Source organism: Calliphora vicina, chromosome 4 (assembly GCF_958450345.1).
Source record: "Calliphora vicina chromosome 4, idCalVici1.1, whole genome shotgun sequence".
Lineage (NCBI taxonomy): Eukaryota > Metazoa > Arthropoda > Insecta > Diptera > Calliphoridae > Calliphora > Calliphora vicina.
The window spans coordinates 105,080,306-105,101,646 of NC_088783.1; the positions used below are offsets into that span (position 1 = coordinate 105,080,306).

The following is a 21,341-nucleotide window of genomic DNA, read 5'->3' on the forward strand; positions in this document are numbered from 1 at the left end:
TGTGGCCACATATTACGTTATTTTAAAGTTAACGATCAATAAACAGGAATAAATATTCTTATTTTCTTGCATTTGAACGTGTGTTATATTCATACATTTTTGTTTGTCTATTCGGCATAGCCAAATGTAACATTCTAAGTTGTTTTTTGTGGCAAATGTATATATTTTTTTAATTAAAAAATGTTAGCCCTTTTTAGCCACTTTTTAGCCCTTTTTAGCGTTTTTTCTAAGTATTTAGCCCTTTTTGTTCACCATGAATTGGCAACACTGATGTGAATTCAACACACTTGAGAGAGAGATTTAACTTCAAAACTTTTTAAAACATTAAAATTAGCTATTTTCACGTAAAAAATGTATTTTTTGTTTCAATTTGTTATTATAACTCCGAAACTACTGGGCCGATTGAAACGCAATATATATGTGAAAATTTTTACATAGCATGAGACATTTTTTTCAAAATTTGATTAATCGAAAGAATAACATTAACTATTCAAATTCATGTATATCAAAAAAAATGAAATTTTGTGAAAATGAGCGAATTAATTTAATTGTGAATAAATTCGACAATATTCAATCGATTTTTATGATCGATATCTCATTTTATTGCTATTATATATGGGTTTACAATAAAGTAATAAACATAAACAATTTTTGACGTTTTCGATTTTTTATGAGTTTTTTAAAACAAAAAAAATTCTATTTTCACGTAAAAAATATATATTTTGCTTCAATTTGCTATTATTGCTCGGTAACTACTGAGCCGATTGAAACGCAACATATATGTGAAAATTTGTACATAGCATAGGGAAGGAAAATTTATTCAAAATTCAGTCAATCAAAAGAAGAACAGAAGATCGATATCTCATTTTGTTTCTATTACATGAGGCTTTGCGATAAAGTAATAAATCTGAACAATTTCTACCGCTTTCAATTTTTCATGAGTTTTTTAAAACAAAAAAAAAATCTATTTTCACGTTAGAATATATTTTTGGCTTAATTCTTATATTCTTAATATTGTAAACTAGTTGACCGCCCGGCTTCGCCCAGTAGCATTTACTAATGTTAGCTCTTCAAGTTTCTCCAACCCACATACACCTGCCTGTTCTTATTTATTTGCAAATAAAATATCTAAATTTGTACTGCATACTTTAGGGAGCTTTTTTGTTACAGTTGACTGGAATCTGACCCGGAATTTTTGATTTTTTTTCTTTACAAACCATCTCCTGAAAATTTCGAATCGAATAAAAAAAAATTCACAAAATCGCTCCAAAAATTTTTGGAAAAATCGGTACAACATATATAGACAAAGATATGTGGAAATACGTTGACCCACCTCAGCGAACATCTGCTGTTAATAACATGATATGACCGAAACTAATGGAACTAAAAATACGAAATTTGGTCCGAATATTTTATAATAATAAAAATATAATGATATAAATCATAGAAAATATTTTAAAAAAAATTGTTTGGTCAAGTTGTAGAAAAATCTTATGTGTTCGTGGTGAATATGTATGAATTGACACAGTTGAATAAAACACACTTAAAGAAGTGTCCACTTAAAATCCGTACGCACTATAGTAATCATAACAATGCCCACTGTTATCAAAATGGTAAAAGATTTAGATACGTTTTTAACAACAAATCTACCATTATTCTACAATGAATTGCAAGTCATTATGTTTAGTTTTAAAATGTATAGACACAATAGAAAATGAAGCTAGAGATAAAATTGTGCACAAATATCTAGAAAATCCGACTTTGTCGGGTTAAAAGATAGCCAGGTAAAATCAGGTAAAATTTGTTTACGTCTCGGCAGCTCGAGATTTAAATATGAATACGTGGCATTGAAATATGAATACGTAAAATTGAACAAAAATATTAATTTGGCAGGCAATCCGCAGCTGCGGTTTGAAGAGTCAAGAACTTCAGACATGTTTTTAAAGAATTTTCAGAATTTTGTATAAAAAGAGAGTTTTGAAAAGCAATTGCTGTCATTTATAAAACATCACACATCTGATACAAAGTTTCAGCCAAGTTGTCATTACTCAAATACAACTATGAAGTGGTATAATGAGAATAATATTGATGTTATACCAAAACACATCAATTAAACAAATTGCCCAAATCTTCGCCCAATTGAGATATATTGGGCAATTGCGGATTTTAAGTGGCCACTTTTTTATGTATTAAAACAGTACACATGCAACATATTTGTGGAAATATTTGAAAAAATAATTGAGAATCACATGGAATTTAGCAAACAATTTTTGTCTTAATTACCTGGCTACCATTGTAGATATGAACTTTGATAGAAAAAATTTATTTGTTACAAAGAAATTTAAAAAAATAATTTTTTTTAAAAAAATTGTCATAATTTTTTTTTCCTAATAAATAAAAAATAAAAAAAATTATAAATTTTGTTTAAATTAATTTTTATTTTAAAGTATAATTTGGTGAAGGGTATATAAGATACAAATGTACAAGATTGTGAATGCCGCTATTGTTTTCGCGGCACAATTTAAAACCATGAAAAACAAATTCAAACTTTAATATCGGTGGCGTATGATCAATATGTAATTTTTTGCTCACATACTTGAGTATTACTCATACGTACTGCAGAACTTTACAGATTAATTAAAACAAAATTGTTGGTTTCTAACAATTTTTTTTATAATTATATTAAGATGGGAAAAATAGCTTTCCTGAATGTATTTACAATATTGAAAATATATATGAATTTTTAAAACAATACAAATATCTAATTTAAATACTGAAGCACAAGAGAATTTATAATTTATGCTGCCTGTACGCTTTACAACAATCATCCTATTACCTTGAGTTCATTGTGGGTAATATGTTTTTAATTTAGTATGCCAATTAAAGTGTAAAATTATTATGTTCATAATTATTAATCTACATAAATTATAATAACAAAGACATGCTTAAAATAACAAATAAAAAAGACATTCTTAAAAGCAAATATTTGTTTAGCTAATAAATAAAAAATAAATAAAACACACATTATTTTACAGAGTAATATTGTTGAGTAAATGTATGTTTTAAGTCTTTGTTGTTTACCACAATCTTTTAGAAAATAAAATTATAAAATCCTTATCTAACAAGAGTGAATATTGTTAATAAATAAATACTTTAATATAAATGTATAAGAATCAGAATTTTTCGTAAGCATCGAATAAAATAAAATGGCAAAGAGATTGGAATTTTCCGAAAGCCTTAGTGATAGAACAGGAATATATCGACATCCAACTGTTCTTTTGTTTACATTAACTTCATATAGTAATTTTCATTTTAAAAAATAAAAAAAATATGAATTAAATAAAAATTTACAAACAAATCTTAAAAAAAAAATTATCAGGAAATGGAAATTATATTTAAAGAAAATATTTTCAAATTTAATTTCCTGCAACAGTATGTCAAATGCTAGAGCATACATCCTCAACATATGTTACAAATTGCATTTGTACATCCGTCTATTCATGATTTAATATTTAATTAATAATAAATCAAATAACATGTGCAAGGGAAAATGTATTTTTTAACATTTTTACAAAAATAATTTTAACAATAGTTGTAGAATCAAATGCATGTAATGAATACATACATATACGGCATTTTTTTTTCTCTTTAAATAAAAAAAAAATTAACTGCAAATTTTTATATCCCAAAAGAAATGCAGCAAAAGTTTTGTAAAACTTTCTAATGTGAGTAATTTAGTTACCTATTATTCGACTATCATTACAGAATTTAATATTAAACAGAATGTTTTAGAATAATTGTCGAAAAAAAAATTATATTAATAGCCTTAATATATATTGAATACCTTTTATTTTAAAGAAATACATTACTTTATTAATTATTCTGAACAATTAATAAGTAAATTCCTAAATTTAATAAGATTTCTAAGCAAAATAAAACAATTTTATTTAAACATCTATTTAAATTGTGATATTTAACGGTTTAATACTTATTCAGTATGGCAATACCCTTTTTACTCAATTTTGATTGGTAACACCTTAATTTCATGTTTTATACATTTACGAATCAGCCTGTTGTTCTAAGTGAAAAAGTAATGCCAAGTTTATTGGTAAACAGCTGACAGATAATAAACAAAAAAAAGCCGCATACAAATTTTTTCTTTTTATTGATAAAAATTACACATTCCCTAATAAAATGAAAATTTTATTTAAAATTAGCTTAATATTAGTACTAAGTTGTAGCCTATGTTTAAGTGAAGATGTAAGTTATCCATAAAGCACCATAAATATGTATTATTATATTACTTGACAACTTTTCTTTTAGTCCTCCAAACAACTGCCCGCAGCATATGTAGAATCTGTACAACGTTCTACCCACACCAACAATTGGGCCGTGCTAGTAGATGCCTCTCGTTTTTGGTTTAACTATCGTCATGTAGCTAATGTTTTATCTATCTATAGATCTGTTAAGCGTTTAGGCATACCCGATTCCCAGATTATACTTATGATTGCCGACGACATGGCCTGTAATCCTCGCAATCCCCGTCCTGGTCAGGTTTACAATAATGCCAATCAACATATAAATGTTTATGGTGATGATGTGGAGGTGGATTATCGTGGCTATGAGGTGACCGTAGAGAATTTTGTGAGACTGTTGACGGGTCGTACACAAAATGGTACTGCTCGTTCTAAGAAATTATTAACGGATGCTGGCAGTAATGTTTTGATTTATTTGACGGGTCATGGTGGTGATGGTTTTTTGAAATTCCAAGATTCAGAGGAGATCACTAGTCAGGAGTTGGCAGATGCGGTGGAGCAAATGTGGGAGAAGAAACGGTGGGTTAAATAAATTTGGCGTAAATTTGCAAAATCAATATTTCTAGATTGAAAACAGTTTACTAAAATTTTTATTATATTCTTGTTTTAGTTACAATGAATTATTTTTAATGGTTGACACTTGCCAGGCTGCTTCTTTGTATGAAAAGTTTACTTCTCCCAATATTTTGGCTGTTGCTAGTAGTTTGGTGGGAGAGGACTCATTGTCGGTAAGTTTATTGCGTTTATTGTCACTCACATATAAACACATCTTATAAAGCATCCTACGTGATAACATTTTTTGAGTCAGTATTTTGCTTTCATGAATTTTTGATAAGTTTTCTATGGGATTGAGATCTGGAGATTGGGCAGGCCACTTTAAAACAAGTACCTAATTGGATTGTAACCACTCTGTTACAAGTCAATAGGTGTATTTGGGGTCATCGTCTTGCTGGAATCTTTAAAATGGCGTCATATTTTCCACTTTGTATCTCCATAGTATCTTCTATGATATGAATTGTTACCATACCATGCTCTAACAGCTTCACATCATAATATTGCCACTGCCAAACTTGACTGCCTTATTTGTGTACTTGTGCTCTAGTCTAGTAAAAGAGAACAGTATTCCATTTCTATCTCGGCCAGTTTAAATGTTCTTTGTCAAATTGTATACGAGAATAAGAGGGTGATAACAACCAAAGACGAGCCTAACAGTTCGAGAACTAATTTTAAGTTTTAGATAAAATTTTTGAAAATTTCTTAAACTACACTGAAATTTAATTGTCTTGTAGTAGTTTTACGAGGAATAAGTGGACAGATGGGTTGTACTTTTTGTTTTTTGTATTTTTTTGCATCCTATATTACAGAAATTAAATTCAAAGGGAATGGTAGACTTTCGAAATAAAATTCGAATGGATTTTGTAACTTTTAACGTAAACGTAAATATGAACGTATAATTCCTCCCCCTTTTGGTACTTTTTTTACAAAAATATACTTTTTTGTACATTAATATGGTACAACAATTTTTATTATAAAACCCCTCTATAATAAAGAATTTTTAGCGTAGTAAGACACGCTGGGTATCCGCTAGTTAAATATAATTGTAGTTACAAAAAAGTTGAGCCAACCGGGAGTTGAACTCGCGACCTCACGATTAGATTTATATTTGCCATGGCTACAAAATAATTCATTCAGCTCCAGTAACACAAAGTCTGGTTATGTGTTAACTAATAGTTATACTGACAGTTTTCATACAAAAATAATTTTAACCGACAGTATAACTATTAGTTAACGCCTAACCAGGCTTCGTGTTAATGGGCGTCAGGAAGTAGTTAAATTGTAGCTACATTTAAAATTTTAAGTGAAGATTTTGCTGGGAATCGGAACTAATTTTACCCCATTCTTCCTGCAGTGCCCGATTCAAATCCGAAGCATTAGAAATATTGTGGTTTCTTATTATTTTCCAGCATTGACCACAAATATTCAATAACATTGAGGTCTGTACTCTGTGCAGTGTCTGTATTACAAGTGAGCAGTTCCAGATAAGCCAAGTCTTTACAATGCCAGATGAATGCTTGGGATCGTTGCCTAATGCCAAGTTTCTCCGCACTTTGTACTAAATTATCTCTTAGGAGATCCAGATACATCTACCTGTCTATGTTTCCTTCATTAAATGTCAGGTTTCCAATCCAAGCCCATACCATTACACTGTCTCCACCGTGTTTATCTGTTGATCACAAATTACATGTTATAAAATTCAACATGAAAATTCATGTTTTCTCGTATATTCGACAAGTAAAAATTTGTGTTAAATACATATTAGAAAGATATTAGTATCTACTATTTAAATCAGGTTTTATTTCTGAAATCGTATGATTTGTTGCGAATTTATTTAAGAAATAGTAAAATGTCATAAAACATTCAAAGTCGTTTTTCTCGAAACGACTATTTTTAATTATGACGTTGTTGCAGCAAATGAGCAATATGTATTTGGTAAAAGGTCATGGTTTTGAGAACTGAAATTACGTAATATAGTTTTCAAAAAACTTTCCATTGTATTATCACTAGGGTTTTTGATTCCCGGGAAACGGGAAAATGTTTCTCTACATTCCCGGGTACCCGGCTATTCCCGAAATATATAATAATACTGTGAATTGTGAATATTATAGCAAAATTTCATATAAAAACTTAGTGTTATAATCATTTGGGGGATTCAAACGGTCTCGTTTTAGGTCGTATTGTCATAATGTCATAAAATATTTTTTTAGTTTAAACAAATTTTTGTTGGGTTTCAAACAAAAATGTTATAAACTAATAAGACTTTTTGAACTATGTTTATTGGTTTGTCATAAAATAACCCTTTTTTGTTTGCAACACAACGAGAATTTGTTTAAACTAAAAAAATATTTTATGACATTATGACAATACGACATAATAGCAGACCGTTTGAATCCCTCAATTATATATAAAACTTCGTATTAATTAATTCAATTTGAACTTAATTCATTTCATAAATCCATTCCCAATATCTAATTCTTTAGCTTCCTTTAAAAGCTTCAATGTGAAATTAATTAATAACAGAATTTATTCAAACTTTGAATGATTAAATTTTTGTTGATTAAATCTACTACAAATTGAGTTAAAATGTTTTATCTCATTCAGTTTTATTTAGCTTTTAATCATTTACAAAATGAATTGAAACAAATTTTATTTTAGTAAAAGAAATTAATCCAATACATTTAACAGAATCGTTAAGAGATAAAATATATTTTGATCACGAAAATGGAATTAAGAATTAATTCCTTCGATCCTTTGTTATATGTTATATTTACATATGTATGTATACATAAAGTCTTCATTTGATGCCTTGTTATTTACAAAATATAAAAGTTTATACAAATAGTTTTTAAAAAATATAATGACGGAAAGCTTATAGATGAAAATTTCCAAATTATTGGATTCAAAGGTGTTCATTCACAAAATGAAGAATTATGAATTTTTATAATACAGAATGAATTTTTTTGCAGAAAACACACTCATTATAAAGATGTCATTGTTACCAAGAACTATTGCTGTGTTTCCTTTCAAAGCCAAAATCAATTCTATACTTGAAAATACCAAAGCGTGTGCCGCCATCAAAAGTGGGGTCCTTTATTCTACTAGATTTTTGTGGAATAATTCGCACCGGTCCATTTTGGCATTGAAGATTATTCACTTTTATTTCTAGATCGTGTAGTTTTCCATATGTCTTTTTAAATGTCAGTTCGTTAAACCCCAACTAAATAATAATATTAAGCGACATATTATTTCCGAGATATAAACGAAAAACTGTAAAAAAAACTTTTCACTTTAAAAAAAATGGAGTTCTAACTTGTTTTCTTTGTATTTTCCTGGAATCCCGACTAAAAATCCCGGGAATCGGGAAGTGAAAAATTGGCAAAATTCCCGGGAAATTTGTCCCGGAAATTCCCGAGATAAAAACCCTAATTGTCACTCTCTGTATATCTATTTGTATTTTGAGTAAAAATTATTTTTTATTTTTAATGTACTTTTTTCCTTATTTCCAGCATCATGTTGATTCATCCATTGGCGTTTACATGATTGATCGTTATACCTACTATGCATTGGAGTTTTTGGAAAAGGTACAGCCAAACAGTGATAAAACCATGGGAGAATTTGTAAGTTCAAACAAAACTATAAACTAAAGATCTTTATAATACTTAAAATAAACTTAATTTTCTAATAGTTGACAGTGTGCCCCAAACGTTTGTGCATTTCTACGGTGGGAGTGCGTAAAGATCTGTATAAACGAGATCCCTATAAAGTACCCATTACCGATTTCTTTGGCTCCATAAGACCTACAGAAATAACCAAGGGTAGAGTGAATATAACATTGGCAGAGGAAGAGTGAGTATAGGAAAATAAATTTGTTTTTATTTATTGTTATTTCTTGTTTATTTTTCATTTTACAGAGACTTTATTGCTGCCGCTTTGGAAGCCGAAATATCAAATGCCAAAAAAGATTCATTTTATATACAATTTGAATCACAATTTCCCAAAGAAATTTTTAAATAATTTTGAATTAATTAATTTATTTAGTTATTTTGTGATGCAGTCAAATACAAGTGAATAACCAAATAAGTATTTTTATTATCAGTTATTTTTATTATTGTCTGTACAAGTTTAACAGTTGCTTTAAATGAACGAAACAAGTTATTATTTTGTAATTTTTTTTTTATATTTTTATTTCTTTCTTCTTTGTTTACTTTAAATTAATATAACATAAATTATAAACCTTTTTTTATAAATAATAAAAATTCATTAAACTTAAACTTAATAAAAAAAAAACAATTTAAATATTAAACCAAAAGAAACACATACAGCTTCCTACATAAATATGATGAGTGTGAGGGTTCTTAGTCTTTGTTTCTTTCTTTTTTTAATGGTAAATGTTTAAAGTCATGTAGTAGCCACAATTTATAAAGACACACCTTCCTTTGTGGGGTCTACTAAATGTAGTAAAAAAAATATGAGATGATACGTCATGATTTCAGGTTTTAGTGCTGCTTTTAATGATGTTATTTTCTTAATTGTTGTGTCTTCTTTTTTCTTGTTCTAGCTTTTCTGCTGAGTATCTGGTTTTAAATCAATTTAGTACAATCATATTTACGCTCACAACACTCGGGATAATGACGATTGGTATTAACAAAGTCACGTAGTTTACAACCTTTTGGTGGTGCCACAGCGGGACAGCTGTTAATGTAACAATAATTCATTAAATTTGTTATATATTTCCGGTTATACATTGTTTTTAAAACTTACGTTCTAAATTCTACATAACCATTGTCCATGCAGGTAACACCAGCACATGGATTATTGGGGGCCTTGCCCTTTTGTCCGGGTGACAAGATGGTTTTTTCATCAATGGTACATTTGCCGGGATAAGCTAGAAAGAAATGTAGGAAAAAGATCCGGATTTAGTTAAATTTATTTAAAAAATATACCCTTCTCACGAAGGTGAAGGGTATAAAAAAATAATTTTATTAGGGCCAAACATTTTTTCAAATTGTTTATAAAAAACATTCATAAATTAAGGATGGCAACATGAACTTTTAATTTTTATGGTGAAAACATTATATTTTACAAATTTTATAAATTTAAAAATTGATTATGGTTTCACACACGCCAATTTTACTTGACCAAGTCTTGAGTTTATAGAAGAGAGAGAAAGAAAAAGAGGAAAATCTTTCCAATCTCCTCTCCTCACTCATCTACAAACTCAAGACTTGCACAAGTAAACTTGACGTGTGTGAACCAGCACTTAAACATAAAATCCTTTATCAGATAAATCACTTAATCCTTTTTTAAACTTAATCCTTTCTTAGCACTCACTTGGATTATTGAATCTGGCCATGGCAATGGCAGCTTCATTGACAGCAATCAAACTGCACAAAACACAAATAACTACGGCGAATTTCATGTTGAATATTTTATTTTAATCTCCAATATAACACAAATCAAGAAAAATCAAAATTAATTATTTTGTTTAATTTAAATTAACGTTTAAACACCACAATGTTTATGAAACAACTGTTTAATTGAAACACAAATTCAGCATGTTATATATGAGTTCCAAATTAACTAAACTGCGATGATAATTGCGATTCTTGCTTAACAAGTAAATACAATAATAATAATTGTATTTAATTCAAACACTTATTTCTTTGGTTTCGATTTCAATTTCATTCCAACAAACTAAATGACAACGCCAGCAGCAACAAGTTCAAGTTCAAAAACAAAAAAAAAACAAATCACAGCTGAAGAAATTAAAAAAAAATCTCATTAAAAAAGCGGGTGGAGCTGAGAATCTCTTATGAAAGAAAAAGTTAAATTAATTAAAAGTAGCTTCTCGTAACGTGTTATTACAACAGTTTTTTGTAAATTAATTGTATATTACATCAAGGGTGCGATGCACTTACTCACGCTCCGTTTTTAACCGGAATTTATTAACAAGTATAACAGTAAGCTGCTGGTTTTTTTATTACATATACAGGAATTTAAACGTTTTAATAAATTTAAAAAGAATTTGGGTTTTTTTGTCAAGATTTTTAGTCATGCAGGGATGCTCTAATTAATATTTTTTGTTAATAATAAACAACAATTCAGATTTTTGGAAAGCGTTATCATTTTTAAATTGAGTACAAATGTTGAACAAAATTTGTTATCAGCCAAAATTTTTCGAAATTTATTAAACAGTACAGTATATACTAATTTATTTAATAAACATTTGAACTTTTGACTATATTAAATATTATTATTTTTTGTATTTTGTTTATATGATAGAAAAACAGTTTTATACAAGGTTGGCAATCGTTACCGCTACCGTTAACGAAATTACTGTGGACCCACGAGTTATATGGGAAATATTTAAAAAAAATTACCCTATTTTTAAACGCCCTCACATAAATCGTAATTCGAAATTCTATTTGTGGAAAATTTCAGCCAACTTACCCTTTCGTGTTTTCAACGGTCATGAGGACTCAAATGGACGGATCTTTACATAACACAACGAGCCTCTCAGTGTATACCGACGGCTTTAGGAAGGGAGATCGAGTTAGCGTAGGTGTCTATATTCAGGAATTCGAAATTAGAAATGTAGCATTATTTAAGCTGAAATATCGGGCATTAAAAGGGCGGCTAACTTCCTCAATTATAACAAGATATCAATCAGGGATATTCGTATATATACTGACAATCAGGCCCCAATAAAATATCTGACAGGTGTGTATACAACATCAAACTTAGTCCAGGAATGCCGGGCATCCTTAAACAGTATGGCGAGACATTCAAAAGACGTACTCATCTGGGTACGTGGACACGGAGATATTACGGGCACCTGTGTACAAAACAAATCAAAATATTTATATTGTATTGTACATGAGCAAAAACAAAACAATAACTTTTCAAGTGACAAAGAGAGAAAACGAAACGATTAGCTTTTCACTCATCTGCATTATTTAATTTACCGTTACAATCGTACATTTGAGTACAAAACAGATAGAGAAACTATTTTTTATTCGTTTTGTTTTTTTTTGTACTGTGTTCTCTATTACCAAACGTTTGTTAAACGTTTTTTATCATAATGTTTCAATATTTATATTAATGTACAGTTTGCGCTCATGAGCAAAAACAATACAAAACATAATGGGGCAATCATTCTCATTGTATGTGTTTGGTTTTTGTTTTACTCACTGAAAAGAACAAAACAAAACGATAGCAAACGTTTCGATTTGTTTATTTCCGTACTCTGGTTGCTGATGCTTTGGCGAAAAAATGCCAAATGACTGATGGAGTCATAAACTTCCTATGCAGGATTCCGTTATCTAATTGCAAGCTACAAATTAGTAATTACGATGATATGACGCCGACAAAACCGAGGATCATAATACTAGCGGCAATATAGGTATCTTTGTTGACAGCCAGGCGGCACTTCTCTCACTGAAGGCCTACACAACTTAATTTTCACCAGTTAGGCAATGTAAGAATTCTCTGTCAAGACTAGATCGTCTATCTGACATTACTTTGGTTTGGGTCCCTGCGCACAGAGACCACTACGGTAATGAACAGGCAGACGAACTAGCCAGAATGGGATCTGTCTTAAATATCTCCAATGCGGTCTCAGTAGCAATTCCACTGGGACTATTAAAGGTATTATCTTCAGACACTTTCTTACAAAGGCTGAGAATAGATGGCGTAATTTAGACACATGTAGGGTAGCCAAGTTGATGTGGCCATCTTGATAACCTGGAATAGAAGGGATATATCAAGGTTGCTGGCAGTATTAAAGGGGCACTGTACTTTAGGCAAGCATGCAAATTGCCTGGGACTCCCTTATAACGACCATTGTCGTAGCTGTAAGGATAGGGAAAAAGAGGAAACGATTTTCCACCTTCTCTGCGAATGCCCAGCCCTGAGTGTCAAGACACATAAATTCATGGCCAACTATACACTGACCAACCTTGGTGAGGTAGCCGGGTCTAAACTCAATGACCTACTGAGATATCTCACGGTTACAGGTTTGGGTCTAGCAAACTCGACCTTTTGTATACATTTTACATACATTACGATGTAAATGACATTACATCTGACGATTGGTGTGGTCTTGTCAAAACGGAATCCCTTCGACTCTACTTGATTGTTTGCACGCAGTGAACTACCACGTAAACCAACCAACCAAACCGAGGACGGACAACATATCTTCTTGGCCTGTCACGTTCACAATTTAGTAATATAGTGATAACCGGACACTACACATTTGCCACCCATGCGAGGAGACTTGACCGGCCCTATAACGACTTCTGTAGAAGTTGTCAAGATGGAGGATGAGACAATTTTTCATCTTCTTTGTCATTGTCCTGCATTAGGACATCTAAGCACAAGGTTTCTGTGATATCGTTCCCTAAATAGTCTTTCTGATGCTGGGTATAAAAATAAATCATTTTAATTTAATAATTGAGTTTATAGAAATCTAGAATTTAAAATATAATAAAATGTCAAGAAAAACTGTATTAGTTCCACAACTAGTTCTAGAACTTTGAAACTAATCATTTTTGTTTTTTTTTCACCTTCCGAACAAGTTTAATGATTGGAACGATTCTGGAACCAGTTTTCTAATCAATGATTATACCATACACCACCATAATGGGGAGGGTATAATGCGTTTGTGCAGATGTTTGTGACGCCCAAAAATATTAGTCCACCTTAAAGTATACCGATCGTGAAGGCCGTCCAATTAGCCAAATCGTCACCAAATAAATATTCATAGCGCTATGGTAATTCTCTATTATGTGCTGCTGGAATCAGACCAGACCATCACAGGGAACGTGTACAAATGTCCTCTCTAAATTGGAGTTTATCGGTCATAACTGTTAAATTTATATACATAGGTATCTAAACAAATTTTGCTCCAAATAAATTTAATATATACGGAAGTCCTGTCACGTAATTTAATGTTGATCGGTACTCATTTCCGAAAATCACTTTAACACGCATAAATCTCTTAATTTCATGGTTCATTGTTGCCACATAAGGCCTTTCACTATGAATCCTCTTTAACATAATTTGAAAAAGAATCGATGACAATTTGTTTCAATTAACACAATTAAAGGGGGGTCAGACGGCATGTATTGCTTGTGTTTTGTGCCATGTATTGGGACATTTTTCCATATGTAAACATATACATGCCGTGTGATCCATATGAAACTTTGTGTATGTAAAATACATGTGTATTACTCGTGACATTTTTGGCAATTAGAGCATGTTCTATTTTCGTGTGTATAACAGAGTTGTATTTTGAAATACAACACTGTGTGAGTGCAAAATAAAAAAAACAAAACAAAAAAGAGTAAAGAAAAATCATAACAAAATAAATTTCATTGCATTAAATATATATATTGTGATTTAAAAATGTTTTAAATAAATATATTGTTAAAAACAACAAACATATAAACTAATAGAGGTTATGTCACATGCAATTACATATGTACGTTTGAACGTGGAAATTATGAATCACATGTATAACGTGAATTTTGACATACACATGGAATTCCATATGTATCGAATACATGTCCCAATACACAAGCAATACATGCCGTCTGACCCCCCTATTAGTGGATTCAGAAGGTATACTAAAAGGGGGCTCAGACGGCATGTATTGCTTGTGTTTTGTGCCATGTTTTGGTACATTTTTACATATGTAAACATTTACATACCGTGTGATCCATATGAAACTTTGTGTATGTAAAATACATGTGTATTACTCGTGACATTTTTGGCAATTAGAGCATGTTCTATTTTCGTGTGTATAACAGTATTGTATTTTGAAATACAACACTGTGTGAGTACAAAATAAAAAATAACAAAACAAAAACGAGTAAAGAAAAATCATAACAAAATAAGTTTCATTGCATTAAATATATTTATTGTGATTTAAAAACGTTTTAAATAAATATATTGTTAAAACAAGTAAGAAAGTATGGTCGGTCAAGCCCGACCATATAATACCCTACACCAAGTAAATGAGTAAAAATATTTTTCTTTTAAAATATCAATAATTTATATTTTTGAGTGATTTTTGGAAGTGGGCCTTATATGGGAGCTATGACCAATTATGGACCGATCACCATAAAATTAGGTCGTGTGATTTATGTCTATATTAAAGTTAACTATGTTGAATTTTGTGTGTATACCAACATTTTTAAGCGATTTATGCACATTAAAGTGATTTTCGGAAGCGGGTCTTATATGGGAGCTATGACTAATTATGCACCGATCGTAATAAAATTTGGTGACATGAATTTCGTATGTATAAAAGTTATTTGGAGCGAAATTTGTGTAGATACATATATAAATAAACATTTATGACCGATAAAGTCCAATTTCGGGAGGACATTTGTATGGGGGCTATATGAAATAATGGACCGATTTCAGCCAGTTTCAATAGGGTTCGTCCTTGGGCCGAAAAAATTATATGTACCAAATTTTATCGAAATATATTCAAAATTGCGACCTGTACTTTGCGCACAAGGTTTACATGGACAGCCAGCCAGCCAACCAGACGGACGGACGGACGGACGGACGGACGGACGGACATCGTTTAATCGACTCAGAAAGTGATTCTAAGTCGATCGGTATACTTTAAGGTGGGTGCTAGACTAATATTTTTGGACGTTACAAACATCTGCACAAACGCATAATACCCTCCCCACTATGGTGGTGTAGGGTATAAACAACAAACATATAAACTAATAGAGGTTATGTCACATGCAATTACATATGTATGTTTGAACGTGGAAATTATGAATCGTATGTATAACGTGAATTTTGATATACACATGGAATTCCATATGTATCGAATACATGTTCCAATACACAAGCAATACATGCCGTCTGACCCTGCTATTAATGTGACAGTAATAAATTAATGCATTAAACACATTGAAGACAGCAGGCTTCACGACTTCACGAACACAAATGCTGCTGGCTGAAGTTGCAGCCGTGCGGCAGCCGGTGAATTCTTTTAAAGACGACAGCTTCAAAGTAAACAGCTGATTTATAATTCAGTGATGTCACTTTAATTTTTTATTTTAATAAAAAATAACCGTACAAAATTCCAAAGTAATTAAACGTTAAACAATTATTTTGAGTAAATATATATATGTGGTAATAATTTATGTACCTGTTATTAATTCATTTCAATATGGTTATCAGAAACTTCTCTTAATTAAGTAAAAAAAAATATATTTTTTTAAGCACTAATTTGATTTACATTTTTTATTATATTAGCAACACTATTTCTGTTTTGAAGTTGACAAAAATAGAAATTAGCCTAATTGGGCAGCAGCAGCAAACGAAGTCGTGTCGTCGTGAAGTTGTGCTGTCGTCAAAAGAATCGTCTTCATATAAACGTGTGTATTCTATTTTTGACAGATTGAAGTCGGAAGCCTGCTGTCTTCAATGTGTTTAATGCATAAGCGTTCATATTTACAAACTGTAATAAAACAACCGACCGCCCATTTTTTTTGATTTTGGGTATAAAAATAGTAGACCTTCATGACCCAGAATAATTTTTATTTCACTAAACGTTTCAAATTTTATTATGGCAAAAAATATAAAAAAAAGATTTCATAAGAATGAATTTTTTTATTAAAATACAGTACGGGCTCGATTTGTGCAACTACCTATTATTGCAACTGACCAATTAGCGCAACAGCCTATTTTTTAACATTGCAGTCTTTATAACTGCAACTTTTTTCAAAAAACAGACGCGATAAGTGCAACTTTATTTTTTTTTTCATATGTAATATTATTCAGAAGTTATTCTATTTTCTTCTCTATTTATTCTGGTTGTTTTTTAATCAGAAGCGTAATTCAAAAGCGTAAATCAGAAGCGTAATTTCACGACGACACTGCTCTCATAAAGAATTTTGGCTGTTTATTCAGTTATTTTTTATTAAAATATATTTTTATTTATTCGAGTACATATTATATTTATTTTTACTTTGTTTTGTTTAATAAATGAATTAATTACTTTTAGTTAATTAAATTGCATGTTTTTGTTAAAAAAAGAATAAAAAATAATAGCGTATATAGTGGTTGATTGTTGCAACATTTCGAATATCGCAACAACCTCGATTTCCTTTCGGTTGCGCAAATCGAGCCCGTACTGTATTCCAATGAAATTGTTCAGTTTAAGGACAACCTTACACATGATTCTCGTATCTACAAAATCGGTCCAAATATTTACAAGATACAAATACACAAACTTATAAGATTCGTCGAATTGTGTATAATGTATTGAATGATGCAAACCAAAAGACTAAACAAATTAATTGTTTTTGTATTATGTAGAAAACTGATGGAATTTTTTTTATAAACAGTTTTTAAAAATAGTAGACCTTCTTGTTCTAGAGTGATTTTTATTGCGTTTTTAACATAAAATTTCACATTTTAATATATTAAAAACAAGTAAGAAAGTATGGTCGGTCTAGCCCAACCATATAATACATTAACTATTTTGTAAACTTTTTTTTCTACGAATACGAAAATTAAAAATTTTCTCAATTTTAAATTCAAAATCGCTTATTTTTGGAAAATTTGTTGAAATATTCTCTTAGTCCACAAATAGTTATCCTATAGCTTTCTAAATAAATGAATATAAAACGACCTCAAAATAATAGTGTCTTGCAAGATTTGAATTAAGAACAACAGCGACCACGTTTTATTCTAAATACGATTAAAAACCGTTTAATATGTTATAAAAAATACGTCTTAGTAATAACACTATACCATTTCCAATTGTATTTCAGAAGCTTATAGTTGTATTTCAGAAAATTCCAATTAAATTTCAGAAATTTCTAATTGTATTTCAGAATATTCCAATTGTATTTAATGTATACTTAAAAAGTTACTAATTGTATTTCAGAATTGTCCAATGGTTTTTCAGAATATTATATTAGAATTTTCTGAAATACAATTGGAAAATTCTGAAATACAATTGGAATTTTCTAAAATACAATTAGAAATTTCTAAAATACAATTGGAAATGGTGTTGTAGTCCCCCTATAGACCAAAGAGCATTGTTTTCTATGGAATTTTTCAAAATAACTAATTCATATTGCCCGAAATGCTTTTGTTTATCCCCGTGTTTAATTGTTATAATTTATATCGTAATGGCGCCTATTTTATTTTTAATTTTATTAAATTCGTGGCGTCAAAGCCATCATAACTGGTTTTTAAGAATTTTGTTGTTTATGTTTTCTAAAGCAAAAAAAAAATTCGATTCAAATCTGTGATGACGCGAATTATTTTACATAAAAAAAAATTAAACGTGCGAATAAAGTCATTAACTTTTATTTGTGCATTAAATAAAACTTTTTATTGTTATTTTGTTTTGGCAATTTTATAATTTATTTATTTAATGTATCGACTGTCTAGAGGAGATTTTGGAATTTTTAGCACAATTATTAATTACTGTTTACTATTTTGTTTTTTAAGCTTGAGCAATTCATTTGGTGTTTTTTTTTTTAATTACAAAAATTTAACGGGAAGTATTTTATTGTCAGGAAAAAATTTAGATTATTTATTACGTTGTTAATGAAGAAGTATGAATAATTAAATGAAATTTAATTTACGATTTTTTTATACAGAAGTTAAAGGAGTGTGAGCAACTGTTTAAAAAGAAATCGCTAAATAATATTGTAAACAAGTTGATGTCGCGAAATCTTTTTTGCACTGAATCATTATTTGGTATTAAAAATGGATTCATTACAATAACCCGAAGAGTAAGAGACCATATATCCATGGCGCTAAGGTAATTGGTTCTAAGAAAAGGGTCCTACTGTTCTGAGCTGTTGAAATTTGGCCCCAGACCATCACAGGGAACCTGTACAAAACGAAACTGATTCGTTTGAAGCGAGCATTGGCCAAAAAACGACTAGAATATGCGGCCAGAAATGATTTACATATATAATGAAAGTAGTTGGGAAGTTTCGCTTCCCGCCTTATAGTCCACACCTTGCCCCTTCCAACTTCTATTTGCTTTGATCGATGTAGAGCGCTCGCTCTGGGATACGCTTCACCTTAAAACAGAGTATCCTACATAGGCTTGATTCGTTCTTGGCATCAAGAGGCGATCAGTTCTTTTGGCCCGGAATCCATATGTTGCCAAAAAGATGGGAAAAGGTAACATAGCTAACAATGTTTTTTTTTCTTTTTCTCTAGAAGTTGCAAAACCCCCTGTTTCGATGCTTCCCGTTTTTAGTAAATCTTCATGCACAAAGTTTGATGATCAGCTATACGTAGCTTTGTTCGAGTTTGGGTTCTTGCAAGTAATCTTTTTGTTGCAATTTCGAGATGTATCTGTCACGATGTGTTTATGGAAGTTCTAATTTCTAATATACCATGCTGCTCCCTTCGCGATCCTAAGAATTTTAGATTGAGCCCTCTGTACAATATCAATAATGGTATTATTTACCGTTCCCCATAAGTGGATTACGTATGTCCAAATTGGTTTTAAAACAGTCTTATACAAGATGACTTTACAGTCAAGGCTTACTTAAGATTGGTCGTTGATCAGCCAGAGCAAATAGAAGATTTTGGTATCATGTGAACCTCTTGGCTACTATGTGGAGACATCAAGTAAGGTATCTATCCAAGTGTGACATGTCACATATTTGCAATCCTATTCAAATTTTGATACAAATTTTAGTTTTAGAAACTCAATAAATATGTAATAAAATCTTTATTTATTTACAAAACTCAATGAAGTTTTCAACTTTTTTTTAAAATTGTCATTCTAAATAACAAAGTTTAAAAAGACTTGTCAAAAGGTCAAAGGCAATCCCGCAATTCCTAAAAATTGGAGCGAAAATCCCAAAAATGGTATTTTTTTACAATTTTGCCCATAAGGTCCACATTTCCTTCGGGGTTGAGAAAAGACTTTGGGATAAATAGGGAACACATCAAGGTTTCAAAAGCTGCTTCCCGTTTTTTGATCCCAGCTTTGGGATTTTAGAACATGTGGCCCAAAGTTGAAATTTTGATAAAAAAAATAGGTCACATTCCGAAGGTCGTAGTGGCGACATACTCGAAAAATAGGTCATCTTTTTATACCAAAATGTTCTTCGTATAGATAGCTTATATGTATATGTTCTTAAAGAAAGTTTATCTATATATATAAAAATGAAATGGTCCATGTATGTAATGTCATCACGTGAGAACGGCTGGAGCGATTTGGCTGATTTCTTTTTTTGGTTTGTAAAGAAAAAAATTAAAAAATTACGGCTAAAACCGGCTTTTTTGGAGTCCAGTCAACTGTAATAAAAAAGCCCCTAAAGTATGCAGTAAAAATTTAGATGCAAATAAATAAGAACAGGCAGGGTTGGAGAAACTTGACGAACTAACATTAGTAAATGCTACCGGGCGAAGCCGGGGGTCAACTAGTTTTTAATAAAAAAAAGAGTTAAGTCACCTCTTCGCAACTATTTTTGGAATATTTAAATTTAAAATCGTTTATTTTTGGATCCATAATTGATATTGCTCTGAAATCTTTTGTATGTTATTCGTAATTTAGTTGTCTAACCAACAAACGAGTCCATTCGGTTCAAAGTTCTAGCAATATTTTTAAAAAAGGGGACCAAGGTATGGCAAAATTTTAAAATTTAATTTTTGAAATGCCTATAACGCTGAAATTTTATGAAAATTTCAAGACCTAGACCAGCGCTTTCCAAAAATATATAAAAAAACTTTGAAATCGGATGGGAAACTAAAAAATTGCACGTGTTTAAAAATTTTACATGTCGAAGGTCCCCATAGCGCCGCCCCTGGATCATCAGTAGGGCCCATTTTAATAACTTAAACTCGAATACTCCTTGGCTATGCCCATGTCAAATATTATCCCAATCGGAAGAGCCGTTTAGAAATGCCAGATTTATTTCCAAAAATTTTTGATTGTTGTTAAGTGATATAGAGGAACAGTTTCCTCAAGCAAAATATTGGTCCGAGAACACATCCCTGTGGAATGCCAGTTTTGATCTTTACCTTAAACAAACGGTCCTATAGGTAATCTATAACTACTATTTAGGAGGCAGCAAGCATTTAATCTTATGTATTAGACCTTTATTCCAAACCTTATAAAAACCCTGTAAGACATCTGAAAAGATGACCGAACAATATTTTTTTAAGTTCAAAAGATTTTCTTAAATGGTTAACTTGCTCGATAGTTCCATTATGCTCACGGAAACCAAATTGGTGAACTGTGGCCTTGTGGCCTGTGTAGGGTTAATTGCAATTCGTTTTAACCCACTTGAGGTACCTTAAGGTATTTTCAAATTAATAACTTTGTATTAAACACATAATTTAAAACATTTGCAATAAAAAACAAATAAAAAACTTGTATTAACAATAAAAAATTGTATATTTTTAACAAAGTGGCCATAAAATGTTAAACATTTAAAACTGTTAACTGTC

The 21,341-nt window shown here is 30.5% G+C and overlaps 2 protein-coding genes across 2 annotated transcripts; one reads left to right on the forward strand and one right to left on the reverse strand.

Moving 5' to 3' along the window:
* The first annotated feature begins 4,179 nt into the window (after positions 1-4,179).
* On the forward strand, positions 4,180-9,187 carry PIG-K (Phosphatidylinositol glycan anchor biosynthesis class K). The gene is made up of 6 exons (XM_065508307.1): positions 4,180-4,260; positions 4,324-4,835; positions 4,927-5,044; positions 8,381-8,491; positions 8,560-8,720; positions 8,786-9,187. The coding sequence occupies exons 1-6, from the start codon at positions 4,195-4,197 to the stop codon at positions 8,886-8,888; spliced, it is 1,071 nt and encodes a 356-aa protein (XP_065364379.1). The 5' UTR covers positions 4,180-4,194; the 3' UTR covers positions 8,889-9,187.
* On the reverse strand, positions 9,068-10,478 carry LOC135957536 (uncharacterized). Its single transcript, XM_065508308.1, has 3 exons — positions 10,206-10,478; positions 9,636-9,759; positions 9,068-9,566 (listed from the first exon to the last, which is right to left on the reverse strand). Exons 1-3 carry the CDS (start codon positions 10,291-10,293, stop codon positions 9,455-9,457), a joined length of 324 nt encoding a protein of 107 aa, XP_065364380.1. The 5' UTR covers positions 10,294-10,478; the 3' UTR covers positions 9,068-9,454.
* Positions 10,479-21,341: the final 10,863 nt, after the last annotated feature.

Bases quoted from the DNA above. Each gene is read 5' to 3' on its own strand.
- PIG-K (XM_065508307.1), top strand. From the start codon at position 4,195: ATGAAAATTTTATTTAAAATTAGCTTAATATTAGTACTAAGTTGTAGC. The intron at 4,261-4,323 runs GTAAGTTATCCA...CTTTTCTTTTAG, and splicing joins GCCTATGTTTAAGTGAAGAT to TCCTCCAAACAACTGCCCGC. The intron at 5,045-8,380 runs GTAAGTTTATTG...CCTTATTTCCAG, and splicing joins TGGGAGAGGACTCATTGTCG to CATCATGTTGATTCATCCAT.
- LOC135957536 (XM_065508308.1), bottom strand. From the start codon at position 10,293: ATGAAATTCGCCGTAGTTATTTGTGTTTTGTGCAGTTTGATTGCTGTC. The intron at 9,760-10,205 runs GTGAGTGCTAAG...ATTTCTTTCTAG, and splicing joins GGCCAGATTCAATAATCCAA to CTTATCCCGGCAAATGTACC. The intron at 9,567-9,635 runs GTAAGTTTTAAA...TTACATTAACAG, and splicing joins GGTTATGTAGAATTTAGAAC to CTGTCCCGCTGTGGCACCAC.